Source organism: Mus pahari, chromosome 10 (assembly GCF_900095145.1).
Source record: "Mus pahari chromosome 10, PAHARI_EIJ_v1.1, whole genome shotgun sequence".
Classification (NCBI taxonomy): Eukaryota; Metazoa; Chordata; class Mammalia; order Rodentia; family Muridae; genus Mus; species Mus pahari.
In genome coordinates, this window is record NC_034599.1 from 67,562,981 (window position 1) to 67,584,523 (window position 21,543).

A 21,543-nucleotide genomic window follows, 5' to 3' on the forward strand; every position below is an offset into this window, starting at 1 on the left:
CATCTTCCCTGTATTAACTAACCTGACTAAATCTCAGTATGGCCATATTTTGAAATTCAATCTTTAATTTGATACTCATTCACAGAGGTTTTATTTGTACCCATTTCCTGTAATCCTATAGCATTCGGTAAAAAGTTATAGGCACTGAGATTTTGTGAGTTAAATGTTCGTTTTGTAGTGCTGGGGTGAAAACCTGGGTTTCCCAGATGAAATTGAAGAAGCTTGTTGTTCTTACGTTACTCATTCATGCAAATTGGCGAAGGTATAATTGAAACAAGGTTGGCTGTGTTTGAGTCAGGGCTGTAGCTGAGCTCAGCTTAAAGGTCGCTGGAAATCAAGTGCTTTGTCAGTGAAGGCGTTCTGACTACCAGCGATTCTAGACACTTGGGACACGTCAGTCTCGGGCATGGGTCGTCCTTTTCTGTGAAATCTGGTATCTGACGTTGTTCTGAAGTTAAAGACGCCTCCTGACCAGCCTTTTCAACACCACCGATGGTTTTTTCTCTGGATGCAGCACAGCTGCTGCTAGCCTGACTACAGACAGAGCTCTTTGTTTTGACTCTCAGCCCTGAACATGCTTGGAAATGAGAACAAATGGCACAGAGTTTACGACTGCACTTCGCCTCCAGAAGAAGCAAGACTTACCCTCTGTCAGAACCCTCTGGAGATGACTTGGATAACAACGTTCACACACACGGCCAGAGGCCACCCCGGATTTCAGTGGCTAGTGTGGTTCAAATGAGGCTGACCCCCAGACAGATGCCACTGGCTCCGTGGGTAGAGCATAGATCCTCTGAAAGTACTGACAAAAAGAGCAGCTGCCTGCAGATCTCACTGCAGCCCAGGTACGGAGGGTGTCTTCCATCTGACACTGTGGTGGCTGATAGGGACAGTACTTCCTTTACCTGTGCTTTAAAGGATGATGTTTGCAGCAGCAGTGGAATTGACAGTGAGCTGTACAATGGCAGCCTCAGTAACTTCTCAGCCAGTGACAATGGGTCTTACAGTAGCAATGGCAGTGACTGTGGGTCTTGTGCAAGCCTCGCAAGTGGAGGTTCCTCTACCGGCAGTGGTGTCAGCGACAGTAGTGGTTATGAGACCTTTTTCAGTGGAAATTTACCTTCTGCCAACACCTCCAACAGAAGCGTGCCAGTCAACACTACTCCCAGTGAAATTATGTGCAGAAGTCCCAGTAGACTTCCCTTTGCCCAGGAGGACCTGGATCAAGAGATTATGAAACTGCCGGTGAGTAGGAATGCAAAGGTTCCACTGAAGCGCTGCACATCTTTGGTCATTTTCCCCAGGAGTCCTTCAAACACTCCACCAGCATCCCCGACAAGCAGAGGTACCTACCAGACCTCACACCAGTTGGTTGTATCGCCTACTGAAACTGCACATCATGAAGAGGGAGCTGGCACCAAAGGTTTTCTGTCAACAGCTGTCAACGGGCTTCGATTATCTAAAATGGTTTGTACTCCTGGAGAAGTCAGAGATGTACGGCCACTCCATGCCAAGGGCTCGTTGCAAAAGAAAATTGTCATTTCAAATAATAGGCCCAAACAAACTGTGTGTGAGAAGTTGCCAGAAGGATTTTCCTGTGTTTCGGTGCACTTGGCCCAACAAAAACCAACGACATCAGATTCTGCAAACACCTGTGGTGGCTGCACATCAGAGAGGTTAGAACTTCAGCTTCAGTCTGATATCGACCATGGCATGCTCAAACAGAGGGCATCCCCTTGCTTATCAACCACATCAGACATGTGCTATCATTTAAAGATCCGTGGAGAGTTGGAAAGACCAAATTCACCGATGAGCAAAGGCCGTGCTGCTTTGCAACGAAGTGTTTCGCTGGGTGGGACATACCGGAATATTTCCTGCTTATCCAGCCTGAAGCACAATTGTTCAAAGGGGGGACCATCTCAGTTGCTCATAAAGTTTGCATCTGGGAATGATGGTAAAGTTGATAGTTTCTGGAGACAGAGAGACTTGACAAATGAACTGTCTGGTATCTGTAAGGTAAGATTCCTCTGGTTTTGAAAAATACTTCCTAGAATTCTTAGCTGTACTGATTATACTTGACTATAGCACTATCTGTTTTTTTCTGTGGCCCTTAGGAAGTATTTAGAAAACTTCAACTTTATATTTGTAAAGCTCTTTGTTATTTTACTAATGGATAAACTACTTTTAAAACAAACACACACAAAAAACCTTTCCTTGGTGATTTAAATCCTAAAATTCTTCCAGAACTGGCTGGATCATAACACTTGATCTTGGGATATTTGTTCTTCTTACCTTCAGAAATGGGATTTTCTTCTCCCTCTTAAAACACATGTATTTGTAAGATCGCTAATCAAAAAGACTATTATACTGAATGTTTCAAGCAGAGAAAAAAATAAGTGGGTTTTGCATTTACATACACCCTAGCCACAGGAATGCTGTTTCCACCCTATTTTTCTTGAGTTACCAGTAAATGCCGTCTCCCAAAATGTAACTCACTTTTTCAGTAGTATTGATTTCTAAGTTTTATGTGTGTTTGAATTGGCTTAAGCTTACTAGGTAGTTTCTATGATTTTCAATTACTGCACTGGTTTGTTCTGACAGCGCTGCTTTATTTTATTAGTAATTTAACTCTTAATAGATCTTAGCCAGATTGGCATTTTATGTAATTTGGCCTTTTCAAATTATTTAAAATCTTTAAAACTAAAGTAGCCTTTAATGTGTCTGTATTTGGAAGGTTTTTCGAAATTCCAGGAAATTTAATTGTTTTTCTGACAACCTTAGCTCTAGATTGACAACACCCATGCTGACTGGCATGCATATGTGAAGGGACCTTACTTCTTTTCTTGACAATGTCTGTATTAAATGTTGGAGGGTGTGTGTGGGGGATATCCAGATAATGTCTAGATAGATGGAGTTAGAAAATTAGGTAATTGGGCTTTTTTCCTCTCTTTTGAAATCTGGAAAATGTAATCATTGTGCCCACCCGAGGTTAATCTACGCAGCTACTTCACTGGGGATAAGAGGAGATTCAATTTCAAATTTTGATCTTTGTTTTAGAGTTTTTCATTCCACTTGCAAAATTTTTTCTAAAACAGTTTTTGGAGCATTATAATCGGCTCAATTCCCTTCCCCAAAACTACCATACGAAAAAGTAGAGAGTGCTAGGTCCTTGAAGCAACATTACTAGTCTGCCGATTCAGTCGATGTTACTCACAGAGTCTACATTCAAAGAAACCTAAGAAGTTATTAATCTGAAAGGAATTATAGAAATAGTCCAGAGACAGTTGTTATTGTGGTAGCATTATCATTTGTCACTGATGCTTTCCAAAGAGGCACATTAACTATATCCAGTGAAATATAAACTAATGCTGTTTACATTGCTAAGAATGGTTTCACAGACCTTTTCTAGCAAACTAACAATTACTGCTTTGTAACAACCTAATCCTAGTCTCTTAGTTGTGAAAAAATACAGAAGGTGCTATTTGTCTGAGAACTTTAAATTGTATTAAACATAAAAATAGTATAAGTCACATAAGTTATATTTACTGTCTACTGTGTCTAAATTAATTCACTTAAAAATGACAAATTGAGTTTTTATGCTAATTCCTTTTCTAAACACAGAGTGACCACAGTAATGACATTTCAGAAGTAATGCCATGTTTATCAATAATACATTAATCTAATTATAGTGGTTTATTGTAACTAGCTTATAAATAAACAGCTCCCAAAATATTTCCCATGTCTCCAGTTAGTCTGGGTTCATGTTCGGATGTGCTGAGACTGCATCCACATTTAACAAGTTGATACTGGAGTCGCCCTTGGTAATGTCAGCCATCTGTACTGAGTAGCAGTGAAATCAGATAACAGCTTTGGTCAGAGACGCTGGTGAGGCAGGGAAGTCTCAAGTCTCTTGTGTGTTTGGCTACAAGCTCACAGCAGCCTAGTGTCGAGTTTACAGCTCTCTCATAATCCTAGCTTGTAAATGACTAATGTTTGATGTGTAGAGAAGACTTTTCACCTGTATCTAAAACATAGGCTCTCCTCTGTGCTTACAGCTGAGACTGAACATGGACTCCTAAAACCTGCCTCGGGGTCTATTTCACGTGTAGCAAAAGACAACCTTTGGGGGATTTTTTTTTTTTTTGTGGGTGGCTTTTTGCTTTGTTTTGTGCATTTCAAATGCAATATGGCGTAGGTAAAGGTATATGGTGGCCTTTCATCTGCCAGGAGAAGTTTTGTGTTTCTTTTGTCAGTATGGTAGTTTGTCATTTTAAGGAGCCAAGGAGACATACACTGAACTTTCTAAAGTCTGTAGTTCGCTTGCTTACTATTAGTTCACTTTTCCCTGTGTTGTATGTTCTGAATCTCATTGTTGGGGTGCTAAAGGGTTCCATTGCCTTGTTTAGAATCCTTCTAGCTCCACCCTGGCTTGGATGTGCCTTCCTTCCATCATCCAGACATGGTTTGCTTTTTGGTTTTTTGTTTGTTTGTTTGTTTTTTGTTTTTGTTTGTTTTTTCAAGACAGGGTTTCTCTCTGTAGCCCTGACTGTCTTGGAACTCACTTTGTAGACCAGGCTGGCCTCGAACTCAGAAATCACCTGCCTCTGCCTCCAAGTGCTGGGATTAAAAGCGTGTGCTACCACGCCCGGCTTTGCTTTTTGTTATGAAAGGGTTTCCTGCTTCTCCTCTAGTACTTAACCCTAGATAAGCATATTGCTTAATCCTAAAGGAGTAGATCCTGAAATATTTTTGTCTTATTATTATATTTACCATTAATCTCCAGATGATACAATTCAGTAATTTTAAATTAATTCTTCCTGATATCAAAAGTCCAGATGGGTATTCCAGGGCAGGAATTCTCCTCAACACTGTTTATATTTGGGGCCAGGTAATTTTTTTTTTTTTTTTTTTTTTTTTTTTTTTGTGGGGTGGGGCTGTTTTTTGCACTCTAGGGTGTCAAGCAGAGGCCCTGACCATCAGACACTAGATGCCAGTTGCACACCCTAAAGTGTGCTAGTCAAAAATGGCTACAGGCATTGCCACGTGTCCTCTTGGGCAAGTTGCCTCCTGGTAAGAATTGCTACTTTAGGCAGAAGTCTTGGTGTTTGAAGGCCAGAAATGTGCAAGAGCCTAATGTTGTAAGTCACTCAGTGTGACTCACGGGAGAGGTACAGAAGCCTTGGGGACATGATGCTTAGGTTGGTGCTGAAGTAGGCCTGCAAAGAAGTCCTTTATGTCCTGTTAATAGACCACACTTAGTAAATAGACATCTTTGTTACTTAAATAAGTGTGGGGGTGTCTGTGTGTCTCTGAGTCTGTGGGTTTGCCTGCCTACCTGCCTGCATGTCTGTGGTAGGTATGTGTATGTGAGTTTAGGTGTCCTGAGACTAGATATCTCGAATCCCCAGGAGCTGGACTTGTAGGCTGTTGTGAGCTTTCTGCTTTCTGTGTGCTGGGGAATCCAACTCAGACCTTCTATAAGAGCGGCACATACTCTTAACTACCGAGCTACCTTTCCAGCTTCATCGCTTTTGTGCTTTAAGATAATTATTTGTGGCACCATGGATTTTAAGCCAATCTAACTTTTCTTACCTTGTGTGATTGGATAAACCCCGATGCACTGAAGTAAGGTAGGGAGTACAGGAGGTGGGACTAGCCCGAGCCTGACTGGTGCAGATACGGAGAGGTCATGGTAGTGCTGCTGGAGGAATGGGAGCTGAGCCCAGAGAGGAACTGGGAATCTCGACCAATAGGGAGGAATGTGCTCAATGCCTCAGGTAAGGATCACCTCAGCTGGGCCATGCATCACATGAAACACAGTGGGGACCACTAATTATGAGGGTAGGGTAAAAGAAGATAAAGGGAGACCCAGTTAGCTACTAGACTGGCTAGGAGAGGTTGATGACATGCAGGCAGGGAAGGGCCAGCAGAAAGCATGCGCCTCTACAGAGAACTCTATTCTCCATTGCATGCAGTCGTTAGGAGCTCATTGGTGACTCCAGCAAAAGTCAGCTAGGAAAATCACAGGGTTAGCCCAAGGTGAAATGATAACATAGCCGAGGACAGCAAGCATAGTTTCTTTCATACAGTGAGTGCAGTATAGTGTAGTCAGGTATGGTTTAATGATTGTTACAAATAAGACTCAGCATTTTGTGATTTAAGATAGAATAAGACAAACTACATCTCTAAAAAGAAAGTGCTGTCTTCCCCAGGAATGGGAGGGCAGGGTTCTCTGCTCTTCACCTTGGCACCTTAGATAGGAAAGTATTGGTGGTAAAACCCAAAATGGATTCTGTCCGTGTTGTGTGAGGGAACAGAAAACTGTAGGTGGGAATTCAGGACTGCCATGCATAGCCACAATTCCTCTTTAAGAATATCAAATTCTAAGCCGGACATGGTGGCACACACCTTTAATCTTAGCACTCGGGAGGCAGAGGCAGGCGGATTTCTGAGTTCGTGGCCAGCCTAGTCTACAAGGTGAGTTCCAGGACAGCTAGGGCTACACAGAGAAACCCTGTCTCGAAAAACCATTAAAAAAAAAAAAATCTTATTTTATTACTATTTGAAGAATTTCATGCACGCATATAATATGCTTTGACCATATTCACCCCTTTTCTCTATAACTCCTTCCAGATCTACTTTTACCCCTCTTCCCCCTCCCACCTTTGTATTCCCCCTCCCTTTTTTTTTTCTAGCCCACTGATTCCATGGGTGTGGGCCATCCACTGGAGTATGTGAACAACATTGCTTTGCTTTTCTCAGCCTCTCATCTGACACCAAAAATAAAATAGAGCTGACAAGATACCTCAGCAGGTAAAAGGCACTTGCTGCTGACCTGAGTTTAATCCCTGGACCTGCATGGTAGACTGAGAGAATTAACTCCCACAAGTGTGCTCTCACCTCCACATATGCACTCTGACACACTCCTGTGTGCCCATATGCAAATTGATAACTATAATAAAACATTTAGAGAAAATAAAACCAAGTAGAGCCTCTATGTGGAATTGAGCTAAGGTTTTTAAGGGTATGGCCTCGAAACTGGGGTATAGGCAGCTGCGTCAGTTTCTTGTAAGATGGCGGCCTGCCTTCTAGCTGTTGTAAACTTTTCTGACTGTGATGGCTGACAAGACAAGAGCTAGGGAGCTCGTCCAAGCAGGAGGCTTGGCATTGTTGCTGGGTGTGGCCAGGCCCCTTGCTGAGGTTGAGAGCAAGATTAAGGGAAGGGAAGGCTGGGAGAAGGTGAAGCAGTTATCTGTCAGCATATCTCCGAGCGTTCAAAGCCTTGCTGGTGTCTTAGGCTCCAGTGCTGGCCCTTGTGGGAAGGTTGTGACATGTGTTTCAAGATCAAAGAAAAATGTTGAAAACAGCCGAAGAGCTGTCCAGTCTGTGATCTGATCTTGGGGCTGTCAACAAGGATGTGGTTGCTGAAAGCAGCCTTTGCTTGGTTAAGATGTAAAAGGCTGCTAGGATATAATCCCACCTTGCAGCCGGTCTGAGTGTGGAAAGAGAAGCATCTGGCATAGTACTGAGTCCCATAGCTCAGCTTACCAGCTATAGGAAACACCTTGGCGTCAACACTTAGCCCACTTAGAAAACACTCAGGAGGCAGCCCACACATTTCTAGATAGGGTCTTGGAAACCTGTAGGAGGAAGAAAGGTTCAGGCCTTCTTGGAACTTAGAGATACTGCAGAGCCATGAGCCATGGTGCTTTCTAGAATAAATACGTTGCCAAACAAAGAATTTGCATTAAGAACATTAATGGTGAATGAAAACGAGGACATGACCATTCCCGGGCAAGGGCGAGGATAGGGTTGTATTGTCAGCCTGAGGGAGAGCATAGCTAGAGACATCTACAGGGTCCAGAATAAGCTGGGTCATGAAAACAGTGGGAGAGGAAGAGAAAGGAGGATGAAAGCAGACCAAGAAAGCATCTGCCTGCCTTTGTCTGAGCATGGGAATAACTGAGTTCCAGAAAAGCCAGGGCTGTGTAGACAGACCTTGACTCCAAAACAGGGTTTCTCAGTGCTTAGCGTCTCTAGTGTCCCAGGATGGCGTGAGTCTGATGTTTCTTGTCAACACTTAGTACTGTCTACATTCACACTCAAGAGTGTAGAAAGTGGGCAACTGGATTCATGATTGAATAAAACAACAGTTTCACAGAAGAGAGAAAATAAGAGCTTTAAAGAATGGGTGGGTGTATTACTGTTCAGATAGTTTAGACCGAAGTCAGTGGTGACTGGAGGGGTGAGCTTTGAAAAGATAAGCAACCTTTGTAACTGGTTGGAATTGATGGCTTTCTCTGTGGCAGTTTAGATTAGTTTCCTGATACTGTGGAAAGTTAACACTCAGCTTACATTCAGATATTTAGACCCTGAGTGTCCACTGGAAGTCGGTATACAGCAGAGAGGCTGCGTTGTGGATGGCATGTTGTCAGTCTTAATGAAAACAATGCTATCCAGACCTTACACCCTTATGTGGTTAAGTACGCTCTTATCACATGGTGGCATTTCATTCTAATTGGAACGTATTATATACACATCTTTTGCTCATGGAAATAGTTGGGCACTAACCAAAATCTGCCATTCAGAAACACTGTGGTATTTTATTTTTTAATTTATTTGTTTATATTTGATGTGTGTGAGTGATTTGCTGGCATGTATGTTAAGTGCTCCATGTCCATGTCCCATGTCTCCTGAATCCTCTCAGCCCCATTGTGTGTTCCTTTAAATTTCTTAGGTTAAAGTTTCCTTGTCAACATGAGGGCTGTTGACATGTTCTGTTTTCCTTAACTCTTCTGGCTTATTTAAGCAATGTTTGAAGCATTCTTTCTTCACACATGCCAGTCAGAATAGTACTGAGACTGTTTAACTCTTAAACCGCATCATGTAACCATTGAGACATTGTATTCTCTATGTGCACAGTTGTGGCTTTTCCTTTTGCTACTTTAAAGGATAGGCCTCGACCTCAAAAATCCGCCTGCCTCTGCCTCCCAAGTGCTGGGATTAAAGGCATATGCCACCACTGCCTGGCGAAAAATCATGTTTTATACTTTCATAACATTAATAAATGTAATATATTACTTTTCAACTATAAATCAACATTAAAAAAATCTTAGCAGTTCCTCTTTCTTTAGAAAAGAGCAGCTTACATGACTTTATCCAGTGCTGCTCAGAGTTGGGTTCCCAGCACCCACACCAGGCAGCTCACAACAGTAGTTCACATTGAAAGTGTTGATTAATGAATAAAGTCCTGGCCCCTTTGGGATGGGTGGAGAGGATCTTGCTGGCTAAGGCTGAGCTGACAGCCTGGCAGGGACAGAAAACCAATCTAGGCTATTTAAGTGATGACTGAACGGTTCTCCTAAATGAATATTGTGTCCCTGGGGTAAGTGCCAATGGAATATTGTGATCCTGAGTCAAGGATTAGTTTCCACAGCAGACTCTGATTCATAGCCTGCACATTCCACTCACTGGTACCCTAGAATTGGTGTCTGGATAAAAGCCCCAGATGAAGTTTTCTACAAGAAAAACTGAATGGAGAAAGACTTAAAAAGACATTTCAGCAGAGGCCATCAAGCTGGCTCACAGTCATCATTGTTTGAGTTCCTCCAAGCCTGAAGCTGGGGTCCTCTGAATAGGTGTTGGTTTCAAATGACTATTTTAGCTAAGAATGACCTTTGCCCTCTTACGGGGTCATAAACCTTAATGGACACTCAAGACATCTTCAAAGCAAATGAGTTTGACCAAAGTATTTACAAGAAACAGAATATGAGCCTGACGTAAGTAGCAAAAGTTATTGTGGGATTTGAAAAGCTTTTAACTGAGATAGGAGGCCAACATAATTTATAGAGGAAAAAAATGCTATAATATAGAATAATCTCCAGATGTTTCATTCAAACAGTTGACCATCTAAATCTCACAGTGTGTGATGGCCCCATATACTTTTAAACTAAAAAATTTTTATCACAGGAACAACATGTCTAATTGAAGTGTGAAATATTACTTCATTAAGGGTTTTTTCTATTCTGTTTCTAGAATTCCTACTGACCAAAGTTGGACTTCAGATTGATCATATAATTGGCTTTCTTCTCATTCTTTTATTTCTTCCTTATTCTAGTTTCCAGACATTTACTCCCCAGGTTTCCCTTTAATTTGAAATGTTTAATTTTTAATTTTTTAAAAGTTTTTAAAAATTATTTCTAAAGTATCATTGTGTATGTTTCCTTTTGTTTGTTTTGAGATAGAGTCTCATATTCCAAGATGACCTGGACGGTACTGTGCAACCGAGAATGTCCTTGAACATGGGATCCTGCTGCCTGTACCTCTTTTTTTTTTTTTTTTTTTTTTTCAAGACAGGGTTTCTCTGTGTAGCCCTGGCTGTCCAGGACCAGGCTGGCCTCAAACTCAGAAATCCTCCTGCCTCTACCTCCCAAGTGCTGGGATTAAAGACGTGTGCCACCACGCCCAGTGGTTGCCTGTACCTCTTGAGTGGTGGTTCTAACCACACTAGGTTTATGCTGTCCAGTGGGTGACACATAGGCTCCCTGCTCACTAGTTAAATACTGTACCAACTGAACTGTATCCTCAGTCATTACTCTAGAGACAGCATCTCATTTTGCAGCTCAGACATGTTTAGACTTCACTATGTACCTAGAGTTAGTTGTAAGCTTAGAGCAATCCTCCTGCCTCTGCATCTCAAGTGCCAGGGTTACAGGTATGAGGCCCGGTACCCATTTTGTGATACTTAGGAGCATACTGCTTGTTTTATGAGCAAGGCACTGTCGCTGCTATAGCTGAGAAGCATTCACTTGAAAAGTCTGTTTGGTTTAGTGTGTTTGGGGCGTTGCATTATTTCTTTACTCTCCTTGCAGTTAATTCTTTGAGCACGATAACCGTGTGATTATGTCTCCCTGTTGGTTTGTTGTTGTTTCTTACATAGCCCTGCCTATCCTGGAATTGTGTGTAGATCTGCCTGGCCTAGAACTGAAATCTGCTTGCCTCTAGCTCCTGAATGCTGGTTTAAAAGTCTGTACCACCAGGCCAGGCTGTTTCTTGTTTTTAAAAGAGAATCAGTGTTTGTAGATTCTGTAATGCAGGGCTTTTCAAATTAGACTAGGGTGTTTCTCTACAGGAAGTAATTTCAGTAATTTCTGGTCAGTTCCTTTTTTCAGAGAAAACACCTCATATTACTGCTCAATTTTTAGACACAGTGATGGACACAGGAAAATGTTTTCTCTCTATGGAATATATAACTACATTAACTCAGGGTACAACGTATCTTAAAAAGTAATACTACTTAACCTGATTCTCAAGGTCCTTGTGGGAATTAATTTGCAATACATAAAATTGCCTGACCTTCACATTTATTGTCTGATATACCTGGGCATATTCTGGAAGCATATCTTGTCCTCAAGTGACTAATTCAAACATGTCTCATAATATTAAAATGTTATTTTTTTAAACACACTCTGTGACCTTTTGTATTCTTGACAATATACTAAGTATAAGTTTGCATTCCTGCCACTTACAGCCATAGAGCCATTTATTAGAAATCGGTCATAGCCAGTCCATGGTGGCACACACTTTTAATACCAGCACTCAGAATGCAAAGGCAGAAGGATCTCTTGAGTTTGAGGCCAGCCTCTGTCTATAGAGAGAGAAGATAGCCAGGCGTACACAAAGAAACCTTGTTTGGGACAAAACCAAAACCAACCAACCAGATGAATGTAATAGAACAAGATGGCTCAATCAGTAAAGGTACTCATTAGCCGGGCCGTGGTGGTGCACGCCTTTAATCCCAGCACTTGGGATGGGAGGCAGAGTTCAGTGGATTTTTTTAGTTCAAGGCCAGCCTGGTCTATAAATTGAGTTCCAGGACAGCCAAGGCTACACAGAGAAACCCTGTCTTGAAAAACCAAAAAAAAGGACTTGTTGAATAAACATGAAGGCCAACCAGAGTTCAAGTCCCACCTCACATAGATTAAACTGCCCATGGTGGCATATGATGGGAAGCAGAGATAGGCAGGTCGCTAGGACTTGAAGCTCAGTTATCCTACTCAAATGATGACACGAAATTCTGGTGGGAGGCACTGTCTGTGGAAAAAAACAAACAAATATGGATGATGCCTGGGGAATGAAGGAAATTGAGAGTGTGCTTTGGTCCTCACATAGTTATGCACACAGACACATTCCTTTGAGACTAGGACTAGGAAAGATACCAAGATGGCTTCCTGCTGGGGTTTGGTTTGGGATGCTTACCATCATGTCAAAAAGCCTCAGCTAGAATTTTTAATCTTGAAGGACAACTTGCCATATTGTTCCACAAAGAGTTAATCAGTGCTTGTATTTCATATTCAAAAACCTGCCAAACAGTTAATACTTCTGCATGAGAAATGAAGCGATAAATGTTCACATGCCTGACTTGGGCCTCATAGACTGAAGCTTGGTGTTGCTATGGTCTAATAGTGTTCCTGTTCTACCCCAGGCTAACAGCACTTTCCCCCTGCAGTAGGAAAACCCAACTGGGGCAATCTGCTTAGAAAAGGTTATTTTGGTAAAAATCACACCAGAAGGAAAAAACAAGTGTCTGGAGGAAAAATTCCATCATCATGACTCCAACCTGATGAATAATGTCCCAGCTGGTAGCGTGTTGCACCGGTCAAGTCCATCCTTACTGCAGTTGTTGAGTGACAGTAAAGGCTGGAGATTATCAGCTACTGTTCCTGGATAATCAGCTTCCCTTTTACCTGTTTGGTTTTTTTTCCCCCCTTCTTGTGGCCAAAGGAGTAGAATACATTTTGTTGATTACTTTTTGTTTTAGGTGTAATATGCATGTGTGTGGGTGGCCATGTGCTTGTGGAGGCCTGAGGTTAATGTTCAGAATCATCTCAGTGGCTCACTCATGCTACTTTTTGAGATTGGGTCTCAATCCAGCCTGGAACTTGCTGGGAGATTTGCACCCAGCTCGTTTGGAGGAACCCTGCTACTTCCCAACACTGGAATTCTAGGTGGACAGCCACACCAGCGTGGCTTTTCTATAGGTTCTTGAGTCTCAAACTCTGGCCTTCTGATTAATTTTGTTGGCCTTATAATCCAGCCAGCATGCTCCACTTATAACATCGTTTATTAATTTCATGCTCATGTTCCTCAATTTCTCATGAAAACTGCTTTTGAAAACTATTCCTGTTTTCACCAATATTTATAATAAATCCTTTTTAATATGTAAATTTTCAGAATACACCAGAAAGTATAAGAAATAACCTGGTGAACGGATGCTTGACCTTCAAGCACTGCCAGCACTCTCAGTCATTTTACCCATCTTCTGTTTCCATTTTTTAACTAATTTTTCTTACTTTCCTACATCATTCTTCAAGGATTGTGCATGTTACTGCTTGTCCTAACAGTTAAATTGTGCTTTTTAATATATTTTGCTGTAAAATACTTCAATATGGCAGCCTACATAAAAAACCAAAAGATATTTTATTTTTTAAGATTTATTTATTGTTTTTATATGTGTGTTTATTTAGTTGTATACATGTGCAACATTTGGGACATATATACATGAGTGTGTGAGTGTGTCTGTCTGTCTGTCTGTCTGTACTGTTTTGTTTTTCTAGTCCCTGAGACGGGGTTTCCCTGTGTAGTAGCCATGGCTGTCTAGAACTTCCCTCTATAGACCAGGGAAGCCTAAGTCTCTTCCCTGAAACTCAGGGACCCGCCTGCCTCTGCCCCCAGTGCGCCACCACCGCCCGGCTTCTGTTTATTTAAGACTTGGATGTTACAGATGAAAGGAATAGAAACTAGATTGAAGCTAGATTGGCAGGACATAGTCGTGCCAGTGATCTCAGCCCTCAGAAGGCCAGTCCAGGCCACCACATAGTAAACTCTAGTCCAGTCTGGGCTATACAGAGAAGAGAATTTACCAAATTAATAATCATATCATTGATAAACCTTAAATGAACAGCACTGTGTAGTCCACTAGTGTTCACTGCTCGTCAATACAGGTCTGCAGCTCAGTAGATTATGGATTTCAAGTTTGTTGACTTGTAAACTGGCAATGAAGATATAGTTAACCTCAGTTAAATAATGAGGTCATGTTATGTGCAGTGTGATGTGGATTACAGATTGTTTTTGTTTGTACTTTTTGTGTATGCTGTATTCATGAGAGTGTTCCTGATGTCATGGTGCTTGTGCACACGGCCACAGGATGATGTTGAATGTTTTCTTCTACTCCTCTCACCGAACCAGGAGGTTACCCACTGTGCTAGCCTGAATGGCCATTGAGCTCCAGGGACCTTTCCTGCCTCTGTCCTCCTAGTGCTAGACAATAGGTTCAGAGTACCATACCCAGCCTTCCTTTTTTTTAAAGCTGTATTATTATTATTTTTAAGATTTTATTTAGTTTTTATATGTAAGTACACTTCAGAAGAGGGAGTCAAATTTCGTTGAGGATGGTTGTGAGCCACCATGTAGTTTCTGGGATTTGAACTCAGGACCTTCGGGAGAGCAGTCGGGTGCTCTTACCCGCTGAGCCATCTCACCAGCCCAGCTGTATTATTTTTTATGTGTATAGGTGCTTTGCTTGCATATCTGTGTCCCATGTGTGTACAGTGCCTACGGAGCTTGGAAGCTGGTATCATATCCCCTGGTTCTGGAGTTATAGGAAGTTAGTTGTGAGCTACCATGTGGGTTCTGAGAAACACATCCATGTCCACCAAGAACTCATATTGCTGTGCTGTCTACCCCAACACAACCATATCTTTGGGTCAGCTCTGGGGATGCAAATTCAGATCTTCATGCTTGCATAGCAAACACTTTATCAACCCAGTAGTCTCATAAGCCCAAGGAGTTAGTTTTAACCTTCATTTTAAGTATTAAGTGTTCTTAGTTGAAGAAAGTGTAAAATGTTTTATCTTGAGTTCTAAATTTTACCTGTCAGTGATGCTTTTTTTTTTGGAGGTCAGGGTTATAATTTCAGTGAACTTGATGCTTGCTGTATTATAGGTCAACTTCATGTATAGCCTGTTAATCCATCCAACTTTACCAACAATATGCAGATTCCCTGTGGTTGTTTTCATCTGTTAAAGATGGGGGTGAGGCTCGTGGCACTAGAGAACAGGGACAGACTGGCAGGTCTAGGAAACACATGGACCACTTTTTGTAAAGATAAAACCCCGTTTAGACCTGGGTTTAGTTCCCAGCACGCACATGGCAACTCACAACTGTAACTCCAGTTCAGGGGATCTGACACCCTCACACAGACACACATGCAGGCAAAACAAAGCACATAAAATAAAAATAAATATTTCTCAAAAATTAAGGCAGAGAGGCATAGAGGAAAGCACCCGGTTTTAACATGTCAATCTCCAGCCTCAACGTGCACTCCCACCTATGAATACACCTTCTGTTTAGGTAAACTTTGTATGAATTGTATGTCAAAGCTTTTTAAAAATTTAATTTATTTTCAATTATGTGTCTGTAGGTATGGGGGGTGAGGTGAACATGTGCTTAGCTGTAGAGATATAGTGTCAGGTTCCTTAGAACTGGGGTCACAGGTAGAAGTGTTAACGAGGACAGGCTTGGGTGCTAGGCACTGATGCAGGTCTTCCGCAGAAGCAGCTTGAAGCTGGAATAGGCCATAGGGCTCTGGACTTGGAATTTCAATCCTTGTAAGCTGCATGAGAATCAAACCCTCAGATCCTTTTGAATTGCTGAGCAATCTCTCCAGCTTTTATGTTAGTTCTAGGGTTTGTACTCATGTCCTCAAGCTTGAGAGCATATGCTTTCGCCCACTCAGCTGCCTCCCAGCCCACAGCTAGTGATTTTGATGCTCTTCCCCTCTTTGATCCTGACCTTCTCTCTGGTGCCTTTCTCCGTGTGCAGTGCTTCCTCCTACGTGTCCTACCAGCCCACCGACGGCAACCTTGTCTTTTTATCCGCCATTAGCCTCTTGGTTTTCCTTTTAATTTTGAGGGATATTTCTTTGCTAGATGAGAATTCTAGATACTTGATAAACAGCATCCTTTTGTCTTCTTACTTCCAATGTTTTTAATGGACAACCTGCCATTATTTGTATTCTCTTAAATTATGTGTGTATTGTGGCTAGAGAGGTGGCTCAAATGGTTAAGAGCACTAGCTTCTTCTTCTGAGGATCCAGATTCAATTCCCGGCACCTGCATGGCAATTTATAATCTGCAACTCCAGTTCCAGGAGATCAGGCACCACCTTTTGGCCTCCCTAGACACTGTGCACATACATACATACATACATACATACATACATACATACATACATACATGAAAGCAAAACACTCATGCACTTAAAGATTTTAAAAATTGGTGTGTGTGGGGAGGTGTTGCGTGTGGGTACATGTGAGTGCAGATGCCTGTGGAGACCAGAGAAGGCATCAGATACTGTGGAGGAGGTGTAGGCAGTTGTAAGCCACCCAGTATAGTAGCTGGGAACCAGACTTGGGTCCTGTAGGGAAGTAGCTGCCCAGCATCTCTTTAGCCCCACCATGTATATTTTCTTTCCTGTGTGCAGTGGTTTTTGGTGTTTAATTTTTGTTTTTAAATTTGGCATCTTTCAAGATTTTCCCATAATTTCTAGCATTTAATAATGATGGGCATATTCATTCTTAATTCAGAGTTATCAGGTGTCAGTTTATTGAAATTTAAGCTTCTCTTTTCTCAAACCTGGAAAAACTTTGCCTACTTTGAGGTTTTCAAATAATTTTCTGTCTAGCTCCTCTCCCTTGTTTCATGTGTTGTATGTTTCATTGCATATGGTTCTGGAAGGAGAGAAAGTAAAGTGTGTTCCTTTTCTTGGAAGACTGATGACTCTCAGTCTAGCAAACTAACTAACTTACTGGGTTACAAACTGCTTCTCTTTGGATGAACGTTGCCTGGACTTTGTACTCTTGTCTTTTGAACCTTGTATCTTTAAGGAGAGCGGATCAGGGAACAGTGAGGGTCATTGTTTTTTGTTTTTTTTCTTGCGATTTCTTGCCTACTTATCCATTATGTTGTTAGCTCCACACTTGGCTTTCCTACCCATCAAGCCTGAACTTTGCAGATGTTTGCTTTAGGGCTGAACAGTTCATGTGTATTGTGTGGTTGTGTGCCTGGTCCCTCCTGCCTCTACTGCTATTCTCTTGTGAGTTGGTGTTTCTATACTTGCCTGAGTGTGTAGTGATTATTCGCAGGTCACTGGAGAGGGCACCACATCACTCTGCTTTTGTTTTCCATCGACTTTCCATTGATGCTGCAGTGGATTTAACAACAACTTACTTTTGTGTGTTTCTCATCAAATGAGTATATTTGTAATGCTCTTTCTCCTTTCTTTTATAGACAAGAGATGATTTCCTAGGTCAAGTGGATGTCCCTCTCTATCCTTTACCGGTTAGTATTGGCATCCATGGTTTTGGGTTTTCTATTTGTGATTTTTTTTTTTTAATTTTAATAACTGCTAATGTGAAACTTTAGTATATCAACTGTTTTCCGAAATTTAGCTCACTTTTCCTTTTCACTTGTCGATAAGATTTCCTTGCGTGAGCTTCAATAAGAAACTTAACCACAGGGATTGGTAGGCAAGATGGAGCCTGGATTTTAAGGGTTTGGAATTATCCCCATAAAAAGAGCAAGAGCCTGGGCTCACATACTGGATGTGAGAGACTAAGAGACTGAATGGAGTTGGAAACAACAGTGGGAAAGGCTTAGGTAGCCTTTCAGAATCAGATGTCACTGAGGGCTTGCAGAGATGGCTCAGTGCTTCATGGGACTGATCAGAGGGCTTAGTTCCCTGTACTCACATGACAGACCACAGCCACCAGAAACCTCACTTGTATGGGATCCAGTGCCCTCTTATGGCTTCTCATGGATCCATGTACATTGGCCATATTCAATTCTGATAAGAAATTGTAGAACTTTGAAAGTCGAATGTGGGCAGTTAGTAGCAGCATATAAGAAAGTTGTGTAGGGAAAAGAAACAGGAGGGATTGAGGGTTCTTGGTGTCCAAATGAGATGAAGGATCAGGTGCAAAACCTTAGTCAACTTGGGTGGGTCAAAAGAAAGCAGAGTAGAAAAGAACCAGAGAAAATACTTTAAAATTTTTTTTAAGGAAATAGCTTCCTATTGTGCATGGTCTTCCATGTAAATACTTGGAAGGAGGCTAAGGCCGGAGGATTACAACATTGAGGCCAGCCTGGCTTTATAGTGAGAACTTTCATGTAAATAAGTTTCAAGGCACAGAGGGAAGCCAATGCAAAGACATAGAGAAGTAACACAAAGCATAGGGTTGCCAATAGAAGGTGGCCGCCCACACTCCTCTCAGCGTTGGAGAGGAGGTTTTGTTTTTATTTTAGAATTCTCTCTACTCTAACAGAGTCAAGCTGCTGACATAGTACATACCCCATGTTCCTTTGGGGCAGGGTTCTGCCCATACTGTACTGTCCTCTACCTCCTGGCTCCTGCCTGTTCCCACATCTCAGCCAATCCCCTAAACATCCCCCCACTCCCTCCCCTCTGCTGGGTCCCCCCTTAGTTATGTAGTTTGCTTGAGTTCCTCCTGTGTAGGAAGCAAAAGCCATGTGGTTACTAGCTGACTCTTAACAAGTTAAACCTTCCTTTTCTCTTTTTCAATATGCCTTTCATTATAGTTCAAATATGCTCTCCAAAGTACTTAACCCCCTTTCTCATTTTAGACTGAAAACCCAAGAATGGAGAGACCATATACATTTAAGGATTTTGTTCTTCATCCAAGAAGGTCAGTAAATATGTAAGATTATAGTTTATTAAGGTTAATAGTTTTGCAATTTTATTATTATTTTATGTATATTAGTGTCTGCCTAAATATGCACCATGTATATGCAGTTTCCAAGGAGGTCAAGAGAAGGTGTCAGACTTCCATGTGGCTGCTAAGTATTGTATGTAGGTCCTCTGCAAGAGCAGCCAGTGCTACTAAACCATTCAGCCATCCCCCCACATACAGTACACATACTATATATACATTTGTGTCTTCATTAAACCTTTACTCTCCTCTTTAAAAATCCAGCATTTAAACACACTATAAATAAGCTATTTAAATATATAGATGTTATTTCTTTTAAAAGCTTTAGTTATTTCAGACTAAAATAAACTCAGGTGACTGGAAGACATGGCTCAATTGTTAAATGTGCTTGCTACTCTTTCAGTGGACCCAACACCCATGTTGTGTGACTCACAACTGCAGCCTCTGGGGATCTGCTGCCCTCCAGGTATCCATGGACACACATGCACACATATATACAACACACACACAAAATCACATACTTATCTCTAAGCAGTGTACTTTGTTCACATTCCAAGTAAAATTCTTAAACAGACACAAAAATTAGGAATGATTTGTCCCCCTTATATTTATCTAATAGCTGTATTTCATGTAAAACAAATGTCCAGCTTGATCTATACAAAAACAAATTCAGAATATACTTGAGTATATTTTGCAAAATGTAATTTCAAAAATATTTTAGAAGATTTTCCCATAGAGAAAATAGCATGAATAGTGAATAAAATTTAAACCCAGTTAGTGCACTTGCAATTCCATTTTCCTGAACTGAGTTAGTTGGTTCCTTTTTTTAACTAAAAATTTAATTTTTAAAAAGGACCTTCTCACTTTATTTAATGTTTATTAGTGTTTTACCTGAGTGCCTGTCTTTGCAATGCATGTATTGGGTGGTAAGAAGACCAGAAGTGTGTGTGAGATCCCCTGGAATGGGAGTTACAACCATATGTGAATCGCCCTGTGGGTGGTGGAAACTGAACCTGGATCCCCTGCAAGGACCAACAGTGCTCTTAACCACTGAGCCATCTCTCCAGTCCTCCAAATTTAAAATCTTAAGTTCTAAATGAAAATCCTTTTGATCCTTTGTGCCACTTGGCCAATTAAAATAAATTTAGAATGTGTGATTATCACATGTAAAACTAACCCATCTGGGAAAACCATAGCACTTGCTTTATGGTTTCTAACAAAAGAAATGCATTGAATAGTGTATTATGAACACTTAAATCTTATTCATTTACAAATGGCTGCTTTAACCTAGTCTTTGTAATAGAAATATTAAAGGAGCTGTGGCTTTGTGGTTGCTTGTTGTATTTATTCTGTCTACAAGAGAAGCCCTCTATTCCTACAGAAGTCTAGGAGATGGATCTCTTCTTCCTTTCGTTTTGGATCGATTGCAATATGTGCATATCAAGAATAACTAAGTGGGGCTGGAGAGATGGCTCAGCAGTTACAAGTACTGACTGCTCTTCCAGAGGTCCTGAGTTCTATTCCCAGAAACCACAGGATGGCTCACAACCATCTGTAATGAGATCTGGTGCCCTTTTCTGGTGCGCCTGAAGACAGCTACAGTGTACTTATATACAATAAATAAAACTTTAAAAAAAAAAAAAAAAAAAAAAAAAAAAAAGCAAATATTTTCCCTCTTTTTTGCTCACCCTGCTTGGTCCTCCAGTTGCTGTAAAGACATCTCCCGCATTGACTGTGCTGCAGACCCTAAAGCACATAAATCCTTTCTTCTTGGTGTTCACGTTTCATTAATAATTGTTTTCTTTCCCACAGTCACAAATCGAGAGTTAAAGGTTATCTGAGATTAAAAATGACTTATTTACCTAAAAATGGCTCAGATGATGAAAACGCGGACCAGGCTGAGGAGTTAGAGGTGAGAGTCCCAGGAATGTTTGCTTCGGCTGAAACGGGGCTATCTGATATCGTTGTGTATACTTGGTAGAAAAACATGGGTTTCAAGGAAACTAATGCATGCAATGGAAATCAACGCGATGTTGATTTGACCATACGTTCCTTAAGCAGTTCTTTCCTCTGACAATATTTCTGTAGAATGGTTGTTATTGGTAGACTTAAAGGTAGAAAGAGGAAATTCAATATTTATCAATGCAGGTGTTTATTATAATTATGTCATTGTCTTTTTTTTTTTTTTTTTTTTTGAAAAACTATGTCCTAGTCTACATTACAATAAGAAAATAGGTGTTTGTAAAGCTAAATTTATAGACATCTTACTATGTTAAAATTGCTCTAATGTTACTGTATCATAATTAAATTAGTATAAACTCACAGGACATTTAACACCTTTTTCTTGTCATGTTTATTTGAAGTATGTGTTAGTTAGTTCATGGTTTTCACAGGTGTCAAAATTAATAAAGAATCAAAGCAGGTACCGGAACAGAGCCAGAAATCTGGGTACATGGAGGAAGAGTAGCAGGGTGGCTGGGGCTTTTTGATAGCTGAGCTCCTGGAGCAAGCTCGCTATGCTTCCCACAGCCATGGACCTCTGATCTGCTACGGTTTTCTTTTGTGGGGGAGAAGGACTGCACCAGGTTGCCTTTAGGGTTTCTTCCCTGGCTTTAAAAACAAAACCACCTCCTTTCTGTGGTCCCCTTAGAGACAGTTCATCAAAAGGTTTAAACATTTATTCTACCACACACTCTGTGTGTGTGTGTGTGTGAGAGAGAGAGAGAGAGAGAGAGAGAGAGAGAGAGAGAGAGAGA

General features: G+C 41.2%; 1 protein-coding gene across 2 annotated transcripts in view; it reads left to right on the forward strand.

Moving 5' to 3' along the window:
• Nedd4 (NEDD4 E3 ubiquitin protein ligase) overlaps positions 1-21,543 on the forward strand; it is an 85,951-nt gene that overhangs the window by 27,715 nt on the left and 36,693 nt on the right. The window contains exons 1-4 of one of the 2 annotated variants that reach the window (XM_029543491.1): positions 513-2,016; positions 17,349-17,399; positions 18,702-18,763; positions 20,600-20,699. In XM_029543491.1, the coding sequence (XP_029399351.1) occupies positions 595-2,016; positions 17,349-17,399; positions 18,702-18,763; positions 20,600-20,699 (1,635 nt within the window). In that variant the 5' untranslated portion in view covers positions 513-594. Of the gene's footprint in view, positions 1-512; positions 2,017-17,348; positions 17,400-18,701; positions 18,764-20,599; positions 20,700-21,543 lie in introns of those variants that run through there. The other variant, XM_029543490.1, reaches the window with a different exon arrangement.